This window comes from Homalodisca vitripennis, chromosome 4 (genome assembly GCF_021130785.1).
Source record: "Homalodisca vitripennis isolate AUS2020 chromosome 4, UT_GWSS_2.1, whole genome shotgun sequence".
NCBI classification, from domain to species: Eukaryota; Metazoa; Arthropoda; class Insecta; order Hemiptera; family Cicadellidae; genus Homalodisca; species Homalodisca vitripennis.
This window is the reverse complement of record NC_060210.1, coordinates 104,841,088-104,859,368: the sequence shown is the minus strand read 5'-3', so window position 1 is coordinate 104,859,368 and position 18,281 is coordinate 104,841,088. Positions and strand designations below refer to the sequence as shown.

At 33.3% G+C, this 18,281-nt stretch overlaps 1 protein-coding gene across 1 annotated transcript; it reads left to right on the top strand.

The window, feature by feature from the left end:
• The first annotated feature begins 7,333 nt into the window (after nt 1–7,333).
• Nucleotides 7,334–18,281, top strand: LOC124359876 (protein takeout-like). The gene is made up of 6 exons (XM_046812986.1): nt 7,334–7,583; nt 10,990–11,082; nt 11,883–12,030; nt 12,165–12,301; nt 14,002–14,154; nt 18,041–18,281. Exons 1-6 carry the CDS (start codon nt 7,520–7,522, stop codon nt 18,193–18,195), a joined length of 750 nt encoding a protein of 249 aa, XP_046668942.1. The 5' UTR covers nt 7,334–7,519; the 3' UTR covers nt 18,196–18,281.

Here is an 18,281-nt window from a genome sequence, read left to right as displayed (position 1 = left end):
CCAGCGTCTTCAGGATGCTAAAGTAACCGATGTTCATTAGCGTTTGTTTTTGATAACAGTAGCTCTGCTGAAAATACCACAATCCTATGTTGCTTTCATGCTTGTATATGTTGTGTCAGAATCACAGTGCATCTCTAGATTTAACAAATGCATTTGACAGCGTCAGTATATTTTGCCACTGCAAACATTTTGGTAGATTTATGAGATTGATTTCGAAAAAAAATTTAGATCCTATGAGAATAGTTAAGATATATTAAAAGTACCAGGTGAGAGATCGCCAATACAGAGTAATGTAGTAGTAGTATGGGGATGTTTGAAAAAATTAGTGCTATGAGTAGGGTGTTGTAGAAGTGACGTATTCTTCTAAAGTGTTCGTGAGTACAGTTTCTGGGCATGAACCTATCTAGGTTTTGCTTGGCGTACAAAAGGCACAGGAAGATATAAAATGAAGGCAAAGGTAAGATGTTTAAGGTATTGAAAATGACGTTTACAAGAAAGGAAAAGGTAATATGTTAAGGTATTAAAAATGACGTTTACAAGAATCGTTATACGGAGCCCCTATCAGCAGTCTAATGATCCTCTTTTGTGCTCAGAAGATCATTGATTCGTGGAATTACCCAAAAAATGTATCTATATGAGATGTGGGACTCAATAGGCAAACCAGATTTGTAGCAAAATCTACTGCAATTGATATTGTCAAAAGGCTTTATTCAGGTTGGTTATTAAGAGTATACGCTGCTGTCAAGTAAAACTAGAGCCAATTACCAAGTCAAGAAATTGAGTCGAAGATACTATTTGGAAAGAATATGCGATATATATTGAATAATTTTGACGGTTATTGCTATAATTTATATAAACATTTATAAAATAAGATTTTTCCGGATTTATTTTTTCACTGAACCAACTGCAAAATTCATAGATGTTTAACAAGGAAAGCTAACAGCTGGTCGCAGAGGGAACCTCAAGAAGATCATTGGCAAACATAATAAAAAGCAGTGGGTCAAGTATGGACCCCTGCGGAACACGAGATAACACAGTGTGATAGGCACTTTCGACACCATCTATGGCCTTTCGTTGGCGATGATGAATCATGATTAGTTCTTAATTGAAATTAAGAATCAATTCAGCTCAAAGCTTTTCTACTGACTATACAGAACGCAGTCTTTCAATCAAAATGTCATAATTTTATATCGAAGTATTGAACGCCTTGGATAGGTCGCAGAACGCCCCATCAGAAACCGCGACTCATCCACGGTGTCCGAGACTCGACCAATTAAAATCAAATGTTGCATTTGTAGTGCTTCCTCTTTAGAAAGTCAAACTGGTATGGGCTAAAGGCATTGTTCTGGCCCAAGTGTATAATGTCAAAAATTACTACGTTTTTTAAATTAGAGATTCACCCCAACCCGATGACTTCTTGGGCTGTAAAGTCTTAATTGCACTAAGTACCTCCAACTCGGAGGCTAGCATAAAATGCGTTAGGGTCCCCGTAACTCGAAGTGATTCATGCATCAGTTGTAAAGCTTCAACGCTATCAGGTGTAATGTCTAGATTTGGACAATGGTAATTTAAAAGAGAAGCAATTTGGCTTTTGCTCTGTAAGTAACATTATTAACAATGATTTCATTAGTTTTGGGTTATGATTTTTATGGTTCCAGTTTCTTTCCTTACTACCTCCCAAACAGATTTTACCTTATAACTTTTACCTATAACTGAAATCGGCATTTTTGTACAGTACAACTTAGTTCATACAATTCTATTTTCCTATGGCTAGAAATGTTTAGACCTTTAGTTTTCCAGGCTTTTATGATGAGATCTTTATGTAAAGTTTTGTTAGGACGGAAAGGAAAAGAACAAAAGAAAGATCCTCCAACAATTCTTATAAATTGCTTACAATTATTATCAATCTCATTTGCACTTGGAAATTCAGAGAAAGTTGATTGCGAAGACACTGACCCTATATTTAAATCGAAACTTTCTACATTGGATTCAGAGACACTTCGACTTTTACTAAAAAGTCGAAGTGTCTCTATTTATTTATATATTTATATTTTTATATTTATATTTTTATATAAATATTTATATTTTTATATTTTATTTATATATATTATATTATATATATTATATTATTATATTATATATATATATTATATATATATATATATATATTATATTTTATTTTATTTATATTTATATTTAAATAAATATTTATATTTTCTCAAAGAAAGAAAGTGCATAAAAATCACCCCCCCCCCCACAAAAAAACCGTTACTAAACGGTTTTTTTTGTGGGGGGGGGGTGATTTTTATGCACTTTCTTTCTTTGAGAAAATATAAATATTAAAGACCAAAGATTTAGTTAGAAATCCCAGTTTTATAATGAAATAAAACTATACTTTCTGATATAAAAGTTGTAAGTATGTTATCGATACATGTTTGAGAGGTAGAAGTTACTCTAGTGGGAAAGGAGAATTTTCTCCAAAACTGGTGGCGTCTTTGCCATGCAAGGATCTTTGTTGATAGAAACTACATGTCTGCGCTACCAACGAAACAGAGTAATCAAATAGCGGTTCCGATGAAACTAGGAAATGTGCTTGGTCATACACGAAAACGGATTGAGGATTCGTGTCCCCCGTAGTATATCCATTGGAAATGCCGTCAATCAGAGTAATGGCCCTTATAAGAAGTGCTTGTTACCCTCGCCCTGTTCTCTGGCCGGAGTTCTTGGGGCACCTAGAAGTGACACTGGTGACTGATGCTAAAAAATTGACTACAGTAGGAATCACTGTTGTGATTCCAGCAAGCAGCCACGCCACTCTGAAAGCAGTGGCTCAGAATTGTATGAATATAGGTGATGAATCCGTCTCGAGGCTGTGCTAGGCACGTTTAGTGGTGCCCAAGAAGACTTTATTGTCAAGAAGTTTTGGGTCAAGAATGTGTGGACTGTATATATTAGCTTAAAAGCTGCCCTGATCCGGGTCTTTAAAATAACACTTGCATGTAATATTATCGTTACTGGCTGAGCGTTAGCGAAGTATATTATTACTCGTGGGGATGGAAAAATGTAATCTCTGCCTGGTTGTCTGTCTACAAGATATATAGAAAATGAACTGACCTATAAACTTTACATTTTGCATGAAGCTTCATTTCTATATGAGGAACACTGAGTTCGATGATGGCGATTTGTGTATAATACATGGAATTTCATTTCTACATAGATAAGAATTGTGCAATCCAACCATGGAATTTGGCTAAGCGTCAATGAATTCTATCGCTCAGTAGGGTGACACATTTTCTTTCTTATCTGCTTTAAATTATCCTACTCATTGTCCAACATCTTCTTGACCCTTGGCAGAGTTCCTTTCTTGATCTAGTTCTTTTCCTTCTCTCAGCTTCGGACTCTGATTCTCCTAGTTTTCTCAAGAAATTTCTCTGTCTTTGTATGTTTGCAAGAGATATTGAGATTGAAATGTATAATAAACTTTAAATATATTGCAAGTAATCGCAACGAAGTTTGTTACAAGACATCTTGTAATATTTTTAAAGAGGCAAATGGCTTAATAAAAAAGAATTGGTGACTTATGAAGAAAAATGGGAGGTAAAAGGTTAAGAAGATAAACCCGTGTCTGCATTTCTTGAGAAGACATCTCTCGAGTTTCCTCAAGTAACAATAGTTTTCATGAGCCGAATACGTTGGGAAGTGAGTCGATTGGGTTCAGAATGACCTAAATAACTATTTACGGTGTACTTACTGGAGATGTGATGGAGTCTTCACAGTTTTAGAACTCAGGGAGAGTCTAACTCACAAACTCAAGACTTTGGCTTATCTTGTGCTTACCTTGAAATCCTAGGTCGGGATTATGTTCAGATTGTCCAAGTTTAAAACAACTGAATCCTATCCAGATCTGTGGGCATACTGACTTTTAAATCACACAATAATGTTTGTGTTATTGGCTGAGCGTTAACGAAAACTATAACTCATGAGGCTGGAAAAATATTTATGTCTCTCTGTCTGTCTATGTGTATGTAAATACACACGATATCTCAAAAAAGTAATTGACCTATAAAACTTTAATTTGGAATGAAACTTCATTTAAATATTGAATCTGAGATTGATGATGGTGCATGTTAATCCGTACGATGTAGCTGGCTGTCAGCAAATATTTTTACATTGGTCTTATTGGCAATTATGATTACAACGAGAAACTAGTAGAATCAATAAATTTATAAACAAATTAAGTACAATCATATGAGATTTTATCATGTGACATACTAACACCTATTGATTATTCTTATAGTAACAAAAATATTAGAGTGGAAAGATAGTGTTAAAAGATGGGGGCAAAATTTGATTTCCGCGCAATCTTGAGTTGAAGTGCCCTTTCTACTTCACCAGAGCTCTTATTATATAAACGGTGCTATGAAACCTAACTCAATGAACGCAGTTGTGATTGTATCACTTGGCAAGATATCTCAACAAAGATCATCTGCAGGCTTTCTATATAAACTCAGAAATAGAGAATATCTTTTACCACATTTGCTTAGTCTTCATCTGCTGAAATTCGAATTAAAAAAGCGATGTAAGGCCCTGTGGGATTTAATATGGATTTTTCTGGTAAGAAGAGAGGTAAAAGGAAATTCTTTTAGTTACTTGTCAATCACCGGACACTAAACCAACCCAGTGAAAATGCTGAATCCTTCAATGAATGTTGTGTTTCTGACAGTTCGATATGAGCTCTTCTTTGATTAAAGGGGTCAAAGAAGACATGTGTCCATGTAGGCATTCCGTTGTCTATACCTCTTACAACACTCTAATTCTGTGTCGTTCTCAGGGTGTCTTTTCATCGGCTATACAGTGCTCAAGAGTACTTTCCATCTTTTACAAAAGGTTACAGAAACCTACCTCCCTGAAAAATACAGGTGCTCGAACGTTTGGTTTATGACCGATTCATGGTTTCAATCTCAATTCAAATTTCATTATTTCTAAATATCAATTTGGATTTCTAGAAGACAGTTTAATCTTGGATGCAATAAACAATTTTCTGGTATCTATGCTATCGAATCTTGATTCTAGACGATCTGCTGCTAGCGTATATTAGGGTCTTTGACACCCTTCTAAGGGTGTGACAGCCGTCTCTCCATTTTTGTCCGTCAGGAAAGGTGTTCCACAATGTTCAGTAATGGCCCATTTTATTTTTGTTATTTATGTCATCGATCTTCAGGACCTCGTTGCGAGTTTAATATGCCGACGATACAAGTGTTGCTGTAAATGCTGAATCAGAAACCCCACTCAACCAGAAACTTTCCCCAGTTCTGAATTACCTTAGCATTTGGTTCCAAAAATCCTTAGTTTTGAATACAGATAAAACAAAAAATAGTGCATGTTCGTCTAAGGACCCTGTCTGATAATGCCGCATATCATCATGATGTCAAATGCGTCAGTTTCTTAGGACTTCATACGAATATCGATTGAAATTTAAATCGGAACCATCACATAAACGTTCTATGCTCCAAACTCAGCTGTTGTCTATATTCTTTGAGGTACTTATCCACCTTCCTTGACAATAACATTTTGCTGTTCTGTAATGGTGCATATCCAACCTTGGAATTTGGTTGAGTGTCATTGAAACACTTAGTAAAACGGTATGTCTATTTGACCGCAGGACATCTCGAATATGAAATTAGATATTGTCTTGAAATTTTGCATACTGCCTTAGCGAAGCCTGTTACGCAACACGTGGTGGGTCACACTCGTACCTTGTGAATTTATATGTCTAATGTTCTACTCATTATAACTACTAAAGACTGCTCACGGTAATTCACTAATTACATTGGCATTGATTCGGTACACTTAGTGTGGTCTCAGTGAGGGTTGCATCTCACGTCATTTGAAATGTTTACTTGTATCTAGAAGACTCGCTGCACACTACAAGCCTGGCGGATAATAATAATAATAAATCTTTTATTCAATTTTTCAAGAAATGTATCGGAATCGTCAAATTTAGAAAACTAAATTTTTCCATTCATTCTACCTCAAAAGTCTCTTTCAAACTCGGATAGTTTTCTCAAAACATAGATTCCTGAGGATAGTATTGAGCAAACATAGTCTACGTGACATGTTTGAGCTCATTAAAGTGTTAAACCATGTTATTGAGCTCACTGAATGTTGCTTTTTCAAGTTCTTGGATTGAATTTGCGTTGAGACATAGAGTCGTGTCATCTGCATACTGGACGATTTCCCCTATTGTACAGAACAACTGGAATCATTACCACAGATGTGAAAAGGAAAGGGCTAAGAATAGAGCCCTACGGAACTCTATACCTTAGTATTTCCTGTTTTGATTGCATGTCTGAAATTCCTACAATTTGGACTCGATTACTGAGAAACGATTCGAGCAACCTGAGGGGGATTCCTCGTATTCCGTAATTCTTTAATTTTGAAATGAGAATATGGTGGTCAACACAATCAAAAGACTTAAAAAGGCCCAGAAATACACTTAGTGTATCGTTTGGAGTTCAATTCACTCTACTATCCAATCCACGAGACGTACGACTGAGTCTATTGTCGATTTTCTATTTCGGAAACCGAATTGGCTTACTGAGAGTAGATTATAACTTTCCAAAAAATTTACGCATCGTGTGAGAAAGACTTTTTCAAATATTTTGCTGACAACATTATATGGGGCGTTACTTTTGGGTTTAGGAGGGATCACCCTTCTGGAAAATTGGTGTGACCTTAGCAATTTTGAGAGAGGAAGTGAATGAATGATCCAGAGAGAAAAAAGAGGTTAATTCTGGTTCTACTGGTCTAAGCAAATGCCTTAAGCATTGCTTGAGGAGCCATTTTGAAACGTGATTTGAGTCGTTTGATCGTTTTGAAGGGAAGTCTCTTATCACTCTAACAATCTCCTTCTCGACCGGAGACCGGAGCCAAAGCCATGGATGATATGGAGCTTGGTACTAATGAGGGGGGTGGCTGACTCTGAGATACGATCACTAAATCACTGTACGATCACTTCAGGAGAAGACGGCCCTGAGATCATGGTATGTAGTGAAATACACGTGGCAATGATTGGTCACACTTAGTCTGGTCTGAGTGGAGATTGCATATCCCGTCATTTTAAACGTTAACTTGCATCTAGGATACTCGTTGCGCACTGCAAGGCTTGGCGGATGAGAACTGTGAGGTGCGATCACTAATTACCGCAGGAGAAGACGGCCCTGAGATCATGGTATGTAGTGAAATACACGTGGCATTGATTGGTTACACTTAGTCTGGTCTGAGTGGAGATTGCATATCCCGTCATTTTAAACGTTAACTTGCATCTAGGATACTCGTTGCGCACTGCAAGGCTGGCGGATGAGAACTGTGAGGTGCGATCACTAATTACCGCAGGAGAAGACGGCCCTGAGATCATGGTAATTAGTGAAATACTCTTGGCATTGACCGGTTATAGTTAGTGAGGTCCGAGTGGAGTGGGAGAAGATAGCACAACCGTTTCTCCAGTCCATCAAGTGAGATGTGGACGGCCCAGTTTCTAGTATTCGTATGGGCGTCGATATCGGTTTCAGCACTAAAATTACGTAAGTCTTGAAATATTTTACTTAGGAATATTCTTCATGATTCTTGAAAGAACATTTTGTATTTTTATAGATAAAGTTGGGTTAATTATTTTAGAACTCTACACGTTCCCAGCATGAAAAGTCACACGCTAATCAATGTATCAACCCACTTAAATAAAAATAACACAGCGTGTTTCTCTTTACTTTAGCTTGTTAAAGAACTCAAAATATAATCTTTATGGTTGGAAACGCATTTCGTAACGAAAACGAACAGCTTTCTCTTTAAATCTTATTCAAAGAGGACACCTAACTATCTTGGCATACCTAACTTTAATAAAATTGTATTTTATTTCTGGGAGTGTTTAAAGATTTTCAAAATTTCCGTCAGTTTCTCTCTTAATGTATGTAACATAGATTGCCATTTTTTATTAACCTAGGCCATTTTGTGTGTGTGTCAAATGTTTAAACCAGTTTTAACAAGCTGAAGTATAATATTGAATGCATCTTAACAACTGCAAAATGTTGTTTTAGAAAACGGTGTATTCAAATTGTATGATTCTTAATTGTATTTATATCCTGCTCGACGTTTTCCTTTCATTTTTGAAAATAAATGTACAGCTTTATAAGAATTATAATTACCTGAAGTTTCTTTCTAACGCGTCCATTTCCCGAAATTGCAGGGTAAGAGGCGACTCATATACCAACTCTGTTCGTAACCAATTAAAAGACACATACCACTAAATTTAAGTGTGTTAAAGAAAACTTTTACTTCTTGCCTACTTATAGTTACATACAGCCGATTGTGAATTTTAATTTTACATGTCTTTTTAACTAATAAACACTCATTTAATGTATCTGGAAATCTATCACTATGCCACTATATCGCAAGTTAAAACACTAATAAATTTCTCATTTTCAAAAATGAATGCTGCTTCTTATCTGTTGACTCCAAAATTAAAAAGTTCTTATTTTAAATCAACCAATATTTGTTATTGGGACAAGATAAAATGTTTTCATAAAGTCTTTTTCGTCATCTCAATGGCCAAAAGGATGTGTGTCCTTTAGGATCTCCTAAATTTTAAGTAGCCCCATCCTAATCATATTTTTGAAAAATTGGTGTCAAAAGATATCCTCAAAACTCTTGAATTTATTATATTCCATATATACTGCATACCAATAATAAATAGTCCTTATTGACTGTTGTTCACAAATTTTAACAATAATCACAACGAGGGCACGTTTTCATCATTTGTAAAATAATAAGCCTACAGAATTATCTTTCCAGAAAAATTCACACTCCAACAAACAACCATAACGATGGATGTATGTATATAGTTGCAGATTTTGCATAGCGAATGAAATATATGAATTAATATTTTGTTCGTGTACTGAAGAATTAGTATACTAATATTTTCTTCACAAATATCCGGGATATTTGTGATTTTAGGGAGTAGAACTCAAAGAACTGTACTCTAATTGTAAATTAGACTGCAATAGCTACCGGATAAAGTTTAGATAGTGACCCTTCCCTACAATTCGAGTGAAACTAACCACTTTATACTCAGTTCTCTCATTTTACAACTTCTAGTAGAGTCGGAAGAATGATTTCATGAGTGGCCATCATTTTGAAACTGGAGACGCGTTTTGAAGGTTAACTTGCTAATCATTTATGGTGTTTTTATATCCAGTTGGAATGATTCTATGTTTATTGAAAGCTTTAAGAGATAAGTTAAAAAAAACTACAACTTAACAAAAATGACAAGCGTGTTATACTACTTAACCACTTTGTTACATGCTCGTACAACAATTCAATATCGAATGAAACAGTTAAGCATAGTTCTTCAGCCGTATCCTATGTGTAGTCTACATACTATATATCAGATATAACCATTCCTTGAAATTGTTCCAAATCTTTGATTTTTTGCTCATGTTGTAAAATAAATATTCAATAAAAATCCTTTTACAGTTTCTAACTGCCTTTCATAAAATCTGGAAACTTTGCTGGTGAGTATGGCTCAACAACGCCTAGACATATGCAAGTACCATCTTTACATAGTTTGAATCAATGAAAAATTATGGCAATTATAGTGTTCACCCCTTTTCCTACAATTTTATTTTTCAGAACAATACGGCCGCTCTCTGTCAACTTTTGAAATATCAAAAATAAATGTAAGAGAACCACTGTATCAATAAGAAAATTCTAGAACACTTCTCCATTCTGCTTTAGGATGGCTAAGAGCTGAGATGCAAGTACCATCTTTACATAGTTTGAATCAATGAAAAATTATGGCAATTATAGTGTTCACCCCTTTTCCTACAATTTTATTTTTCAGAACAATACGGCCGCTCTCTGTCAACTTTTGAAATATCAAAAATAAATGTAAGAGAACCACTGTATCAATAAGAAAATTCTAGAACACTTCTCCATTCTGCTTTAGGATGGCTAAGAGCTGAGATTCCTCTTCCAAACTTTGAATGGCCTCCATGTTGAAACCTTAAGAGACTTAACCAAACTTGTAAATATAAAAGTCGCTTCCAAAAGTAGTTTATATGTAAATTTAGCTGAAATACCATCGTTTATTGGATGAGACTGCCTATCGAATTGTCTAAGTATTATCTCTGTACAAAGTTTAGTTTTAATCAATTAAAAGTTACGTAAATTACCATATTCAAGCTCACATCATAATGATGGACTCGCACATGATGAAAGCACACCTGTACACCTGTATGCTACACAGACAGGTGTAAATACATACATTCTCAGATTATGGTACTATGGTGTTACAGGGCCCATGGTCGATTGATATACAAAACTCCTCCCGATAATTTTTACTGAGGGTCATTTGCAATAACCAGAATTTCACTAAAAATCTATGCAAAATTTAAAATTCTATGGCGAAAAATCGTTGCTTAATTTTATTAATGTTAGATAAGCAACTGTGTATGATGCGCGAATTGTTTATTTGCATTTACTTACATTATTAGAATGACATTATTCAGTTTATTTAAATAACAACCCAATTTTTATGCTAACCATTCAAATTTATGGTACTAAATTGTGACGATGTAATATAAATTGTATTGATGTAATCAAAAAGATACTATAAACGAGAGGTTAACAAAAAATAACAAAATACAGCGTAAGTGCACAATACGGCACTGATAAGAAGTAGTCTAACGTTATTATTCAGATATACTAACAGTAAAAATTAGTAACTTTAGCATCAAAATCTATGTAAAACTTTATTTATATACCTTGTTTCTGATTTGATTGATGCTCCAGTGTTGTTGAAGTGCTGGCAAAATACAGAATGTAGTAGTCTAAGTTTTGAAAATTGGAATTTTTGATTTTATCATGTTCACTTTTTGGAACATTCGAGAGACTAGACAAATTTTAAGAATTTTAAACCAATCTTATTTGTTTCAGCAACTTATATTAAAGCATGTAGTCGCAATGATCCCCAGCTAAACGAATGTGTGGTTAAGCAAGGAATAGCTGCCATCCCCAATTTCATCCATGGTAAGTACGCCTAATTGGAATTTCATCTTTTTAGATAAGCCAGCTGGTTTCATTTTTAGCTCTCCATATGCTCAGATACTGACCTGCGCAGGGGTCTTATCAAGATATGACTGAGATAAGGAAGAATATTTCAGTACTGCATAGGACAGTGGTAGGTACTGATAGCAAATGTGACAGAAAAAATAGAACTTTAACCCAGGCTATATCTCACACATATTAAAAGTCTGGCGCCTTACATGTACATGGAATAATTTTTACTGTGCCAATCAAAAACTTGGATTTCATTAACTTGGACATAATTCCTGAAAGTAATTGAACCGTATGTGACCTAAACCAAATTGAGAAGTGGGGAGAGTAGTAGCGGTTACAGTATCTACTTCTGACTAATTGAAAAGGATTTTTATCCTGTTGGAGATCCCGCGAAGGTACACAAAAATACCCACTGTTGCGAGAAGTATGATAAGGGACAACAGGAAAGTTAAACTAGCACATACGAAGACAATAGACATGGCCGACCATATGTCTGTTAGAATTTAGGGTATGACGTCTAAACACACTTTCCTTCCTAAAGTCATCCTCAGAGTCTTGAGGGCATGAAAAACATACTACTTCCCAAGTTGGGTCGATTTAAGCAGTAATTACCATTACTACGTGTCCGTAATGGAATCCTAAGAATTTAATTTCCAACATTACAGTATTATAATATGTCCAAATATAACCTTATTAACCTTATTTCAACATTAAATTTTAAAATTGTATTGAATATGTATGTACTATTGTTTATTCCTCCATGTTTGCAGGAGACACAAAGTACCGGGTGCCGAACTTGGACCCTCTGGACATAGAGGAATTGTCAGTGCGACAAGGCACACGTCAAGTCGGCCTGAACCTTGTGATCCGACAATGTAAACTACACGGTCTGAGCAATGCTGTCTTCACGAAAGCCAGGTGAAATACTCTTTTTCGTCTGATAATTTAACTGCTCAACAATATAATTTCATTAAATTTTACATTTTATACACATTTATTTGTTTATACACATAAATCATAAATTTGTGAAAAATAATCCTGGTTTATTACAGAATGGACATGAAAAAAAGGCACGTTGAGTGGGATTTTATAAACACCAAAGGACTACAAATCCTCGGCACTTACAACATATCGGGTCAGGTACTGATACTGCCCATTATCGGGTCCGGTGATGCCAACATCACTATCAGTGAGTACGGCAACATATTCATTTTCGTTCAAAACTAGAAAGAGTATTATAATATTTGCTCACTATTGGCACTGATATATTTATAAAATAGAGAAAGCTGTCCTACTCAACATTCAAAGATATTTTCACATTCAAACTACAACACTTTACTAACATACAAATATTTAAAATATACCTATGTCAGATAATCAATGTATCATCATAATTTCAGTAAAAAACTGTATACAAGCAACACGTATATGGATACAAAGGTTGATTACTTTTTTGCAACAATTTTGAGCAGAAAAACTACTCATTTTCTGTTTAAATATTATAAATCCAATCGATAAACATAACCTAAAGGTTTTCATACAGATGTATTTATGTATGTATGTATGTATATATGCTTAGTTTTCTATAATTATCAGAATTTTTAACTGTTCAGAAACCTATACAATTTTTTTATTGCGTATCTTAGCACACTCAGATGGGCAGTGGGATAATAATTCCCCACTTAGGAGCTGAACTTCCCACATGTGCAATGCTAAACATACTTAATCATACCGTTATTTATTTTAAGTTGAGGAGTAATCGATTAATGTCCAATTAATTTCACTATCATTGATCGAGTGTGGGGAAAAATTGCATCACTAATATTTACAAGCATACTCAAATCCAAAAATTTCCGTTTGAAAATTAAAATAAATGATTTTATTTTAAGTTAAAATTTTAATTTAATCGTTCTTAGAACGATTTCTATATAAAATAAATGTGTTCTAACTAATTACCTCAAAATACCAACTTGTGGTTGGGCATATTTTAAAACATAGTTGTTTATAATGTTTTCTGTTACTTGCTACGTTAAAACACAATTGAAATACTAACATAACAACGTATTGTAGAAAATTACCTACGTAATAGATATAAGGCTATTTTACAGTTGAATTGAATATACAAACTATGCAACGAACCACTTGATTCTACTTTTGGGTTTCACAACAAATTTACTGTCACAACGTCTCGTCCCTGCATCCCTAATTATTTTCCCAGATGGGGTCGATGAGTCAACGATCAGCACACTCTGTACATAAAGGTGTAAAAGACCTATGTATGTACCTTTAAAAAATGTACCGTATACGCCTCGAGTGAAGGAAGGGATGATTCAATTATCCCTACAATCCCGGACTGTAACACTAAATATTAATTAAATACCATTAAATTAAATAACTTTGTTCTTTTCAATTCCCTAGTACAGGTACACTATCTTTACGTAGAACTCTACAAATATTATTCTGACAAACATTACTACGTTCTCTAATGTAGGACAAGCAGGCTTGCCTGGCCTGGTAAAAACCAGAAGTAAAAAGGTAGTGGGGGACCCTACGCGTTTTGCTATGCGTCTGCCTTCAAGTCACAGATTTCGCAAGCCATATTTGCTGTTCGGTCAGTTTATAAGAAAACGTTTACACACTGTACATAAAGGTGTAAATGACTCATCATCATTTAATTCAACGAATCTACCGATTACGCCTCAACTGAAGGGATGGATCTATATTATTTTTAGATTTTCGGAGTATATTAAACACAATATTAATGACAATATTAAACTTCAAATCAACGCAAGCAACAGTATATAGCAAACTTGTATATATGTTAGCATAGATCTTTACAGTGGAACAGAATGTTTACAGCGATGTTATATTTGAAAATTGCTGTTACAGCTGGATTGACGATCACTTACAAATATGACTTTGACCTGGTGAAAAAGAACGATGGAAAAGAATATATGAACTTGACGACTAGTGAGCTTCTCTTCGACATCGGCTATGCTTACTTCCATCTGGATAATCTCTTCAATGGTGACAAGCTCCTTGGTGAGTTCATGTTGATTATTATCAAATAATGTTGATGATTGACTACAGAAACTGTTCATGTTGTTATGAGTAATATTTAAGAAATAATAGCCCATATAAATGTATAAATAATAGCCCTCACAGGAATTGGATACAAATGGATAATCCTTAATCAAACGGTAATAAGTATGATTAAATTTGAATCGGGGATGCATAACCGATCTCACGGGTATGTCCATTTAGGAGAACAAAGAGGTCATACTATACAGATATCCAACAAGTCAGACGTTGGTGTTAAGTAGGGATAGTGCGGATAAAGATTGATTTGTTCATAACAAAACTAAAAAAGTAGACTGATTTCTCCTTAAAAAAATGTTTTGGTATCCAGTAAGAGATGTACCGATCTGGTAAAGTGAGACGGAAAATGGTACAGGGATTGTGATAACCGCCGGTGAAGAGATGGAGAGTAAGTATGGAGATTTCCTTCCAATCATATTGCTGACCTCAGACCAACTTGGAGACATTCTGCCGTACAAGAAAGAGTTCTCGAAGATCATGAGATGGATCTTGGTTCCCACTCCAACACGAATTTATTGAATTTGATCTTCAGTTCTCTCTAAATTATCAAACTCAAATAAAGTTTTCTAATTCTAATTTAACCCCCTTTCAACGTTAATTTTCTATGTTCTTAGAACATAATAATCATATTGAGGAATAGATTTGTTTCATTGATACAAACTCGTGTAACTTATTTTCATCAAAATATTTACACTAATCTTCAAATTTTTATTTTTTATTTTCTAATTTGATTTTAAATTATTATATTACTTTTTCAATTTCATTTTTTAATTGCTTAATTTCTTTTTTTAGTTTATGCTCACCACATGTCCTGATTGAAGGTAAAATCTCTTTTGTAACCCACTTTTTGAAGTTTTTTTTTACATCTTAAAACTAAAGAATAAAAGTCCTGATTCATTAATTAAACATAGTTATGCATGTTTTTAACGGTGGGTTTATATGACCCATTGGCGTTTTCAAATAAAATATTTAAATTTATCGTCATTATCAACACGATCTTCAATCTTCTTTATATTTTGACATTCTAAAATTTCTGCAAATATCCTTAGCTTTAAACCAAAATTCATTATTTTTATCTAAAACTGTCAAAATAATTGTTTACGGAATTTAAGTTTATTATTGAGTAGGTCTACGACTGAATCCATTTAGACAGAAAAACGTTACTTGAGCATATTATACTTCCTTTAATCTTAAATAAATGGTTGTTTTACTTTCAGAACAGTTACAAGAATTTTTGAACTATAAATTGTTGCAAATGAATTACAAATTTTAAACATTTCCGGAGGTATTTTTTAGAATTATGTATAAAATATATCAAGATTTTAAGAAAGTTTACTACAAAAATATAGAAATGTATTATAATCCAAAAGAAGTTAAAGAAAACAGGCCATGTCACTGATACAACGAAAAGGTTGACACATATTTCTGGTTGAAAGAATGATATAGTTATCAATATGGATTTTCAAAATGCTGTTAAAGATATTGTTGATGTTTTTAAGAACCTTTTAGAAATATTATGAAATTAAGAATGGTATTAAGAAAATCCAAAAAGATTTTGAAATATTTTATAAAGAATTGAACTAATTTAATAATTCATTATATTTATATTATTTTCTTTTATACTTTCTAGAAATCCAAAAATATATTCTTTAGAAAATTTAAAAATCTATTTGTTTTCCGTAATAATCTATTAACGTAAACATAATATCCTAAATAGTCGTATAATGAAATAAGATCATTACTATTTATCACAGTTGTTCAAAAAGAAAGATATGTGCTAAAATTTTATTTTGGGACAGATTCAATTCTATAATTTGTTTTATTTATAAAAAAATTTTATTCGAGTTCTCGAATTATAGAATGTATAAAGTAACCTAATTTATCCAATCTTTAAAGAAATTAGTTTCTTAAATAAAATAATGTTCTAGCTAAATAATGGAGTTCTTAAAAGAGTTGAATAAAGTGTGCGATTAAAGAATATAGGAAATTAAATTAATTAGAAGATGGATAGAAGTATGAACTGTACATTTATACGAAATTAAAGATACGTTTTTGTTTATAATCATTGCAGGAAGACAAAATTAAAATTCATATACCTAATAGATTTTTGATTGTCTAAGATGATAAAAAGTTCCAAGAAATGAGTAAAAGAGATAACATAGTTAGTTCACTTAGTTTTCACTGGAAAAAGACAACTGATGATACGGAATTCGCTACAATTAACTTTATAGAATAAAGGTTTTTCATTGCTTTTACGAGACGTTTTAGTTCTTTTTTTTATAAAATTAGAGATAATTGATTTAACACAATTATTAAATTTTCAATTCATTAATTTTAACAGATTTTCATGTTGTTTTAAGCAGATTTTTTATTCTTTTTTTAGAGATATTGTATTTTAACAGAATTTCCAAAAGACTTTTCACGTATCTATTACTTTTAGTCTATTACATTGGTAAGTAATTTTAAATTTGTTTTCCACCATTTTGTTATATAAATACATAATTATACCTTAATGTTTTATGTACGCTACTATACTATTACTACTATTTGCGGTATTATGAAATATTATAATATGTGAATTAATCATATTAATTCACATATTAATAATTATATTTTTCATTAAGGTTATCAGCGAATGACCAACAATACAAAAACTTAATGAACGGCAGCTCTCATGTGGGCTATGTCTTGTCACAGTAAATCTGCCCTCAATCAGTTATTTATTATTCGATTTAAATCATTTTAGTTTCCTCAGATTTGTGAAAAAACCCCTCTGAAAATTGTCATTCTTGCAATTCTTGAGAAAAAGGCTAGTTTGTAAGATATTCATAGTTTTAATGGCCGCAACTTTGAAAATACTAAAGATAATGTCATTGTATGTTTTTAGTAACTGCCCTTGTAATCATAAACATTTTAATAAAATTTTGTATAATTGAATTTATTACTGTTTAAGATATTATTTTTTATATAAAAAACACGTACATACATACAGATGAGAAACTAAGCATCGGAGACCCATGTTTATATGGTGAAATATGTTTGTCTTGACCTGAGTAATAACGTGGTATGCCCTTGAACAGAGAGTTGCGGGACAATGTATATAAACTGATAGTTACCCTAGATAGAATTATAATATTGATAGAACTATGAACTCATAATTCGTGACTCTTCTTTCAAAGAGTGTACTTTAGAAACTTTAAACCGTCAGAAGCTCAATAATTAGGAATTTTACTATTTTGTTTATTGTATCATTGAATCTCTGAACAATAAATCTCTGTTAAGTTTGATATAGGATTCTGGCATTTCAATGAGTTATAAAAGGCAACGACCACTGTTTTGTTGTTATTAGTACTGTGTGTGATGTGTGCCGGCGGTTAGGCAAGGTGGTTCAGGACAGAGCTTCATGTAAACGCAAACGCTAGCTAAAATACAAATTTGTATAGGACCACTCGTATTGTGAAACCATCATAGAGCAAAAGTTGCAAATCGTCTCGTCTCAAGTGAGAACGAGTATATTGGTCCATGTTTTGATGTAGAACGAAACAGTTTTTACAAATGAGTTTCACATATGTTTGATAAGAGTGAAAACATATCAATTTTAAATTTCTGGTATTCTCTTAAAAACTGTAAAAACACACCAAAAGTCAAAATATACTGTTTTATTACTCATTTGGAATTGACACATTAAGCATGAGTAAGTTATTTAAACATGGAATTATACAAAGTACTAAATAAAAACAATATGAATGATTACAGTTTCATTATTAAATTTGTCAGTTGTGCTTGGAAATGATATGTTCAGATCATTAATATGATATAAACTTTACAGGTGACAATATGAATATTTTCTTGAACGAGAACTGGAAGGATCTGGTGAAGGAATTCGGCCCGGCAGTGGGGAGTGCCCTTGGGGAGGTGTTCAGACGTCTTCTGACCAACATACATGGACTTGTACCGTACGATGTGGTGTACCCAGTCACATAGCCAAATGAGTGGAACTCATCCTCCAGCAATAATTTAACTTAATATTTATGTTTTGGTTCAATAAAAATTATTAAAGACGAAAACAA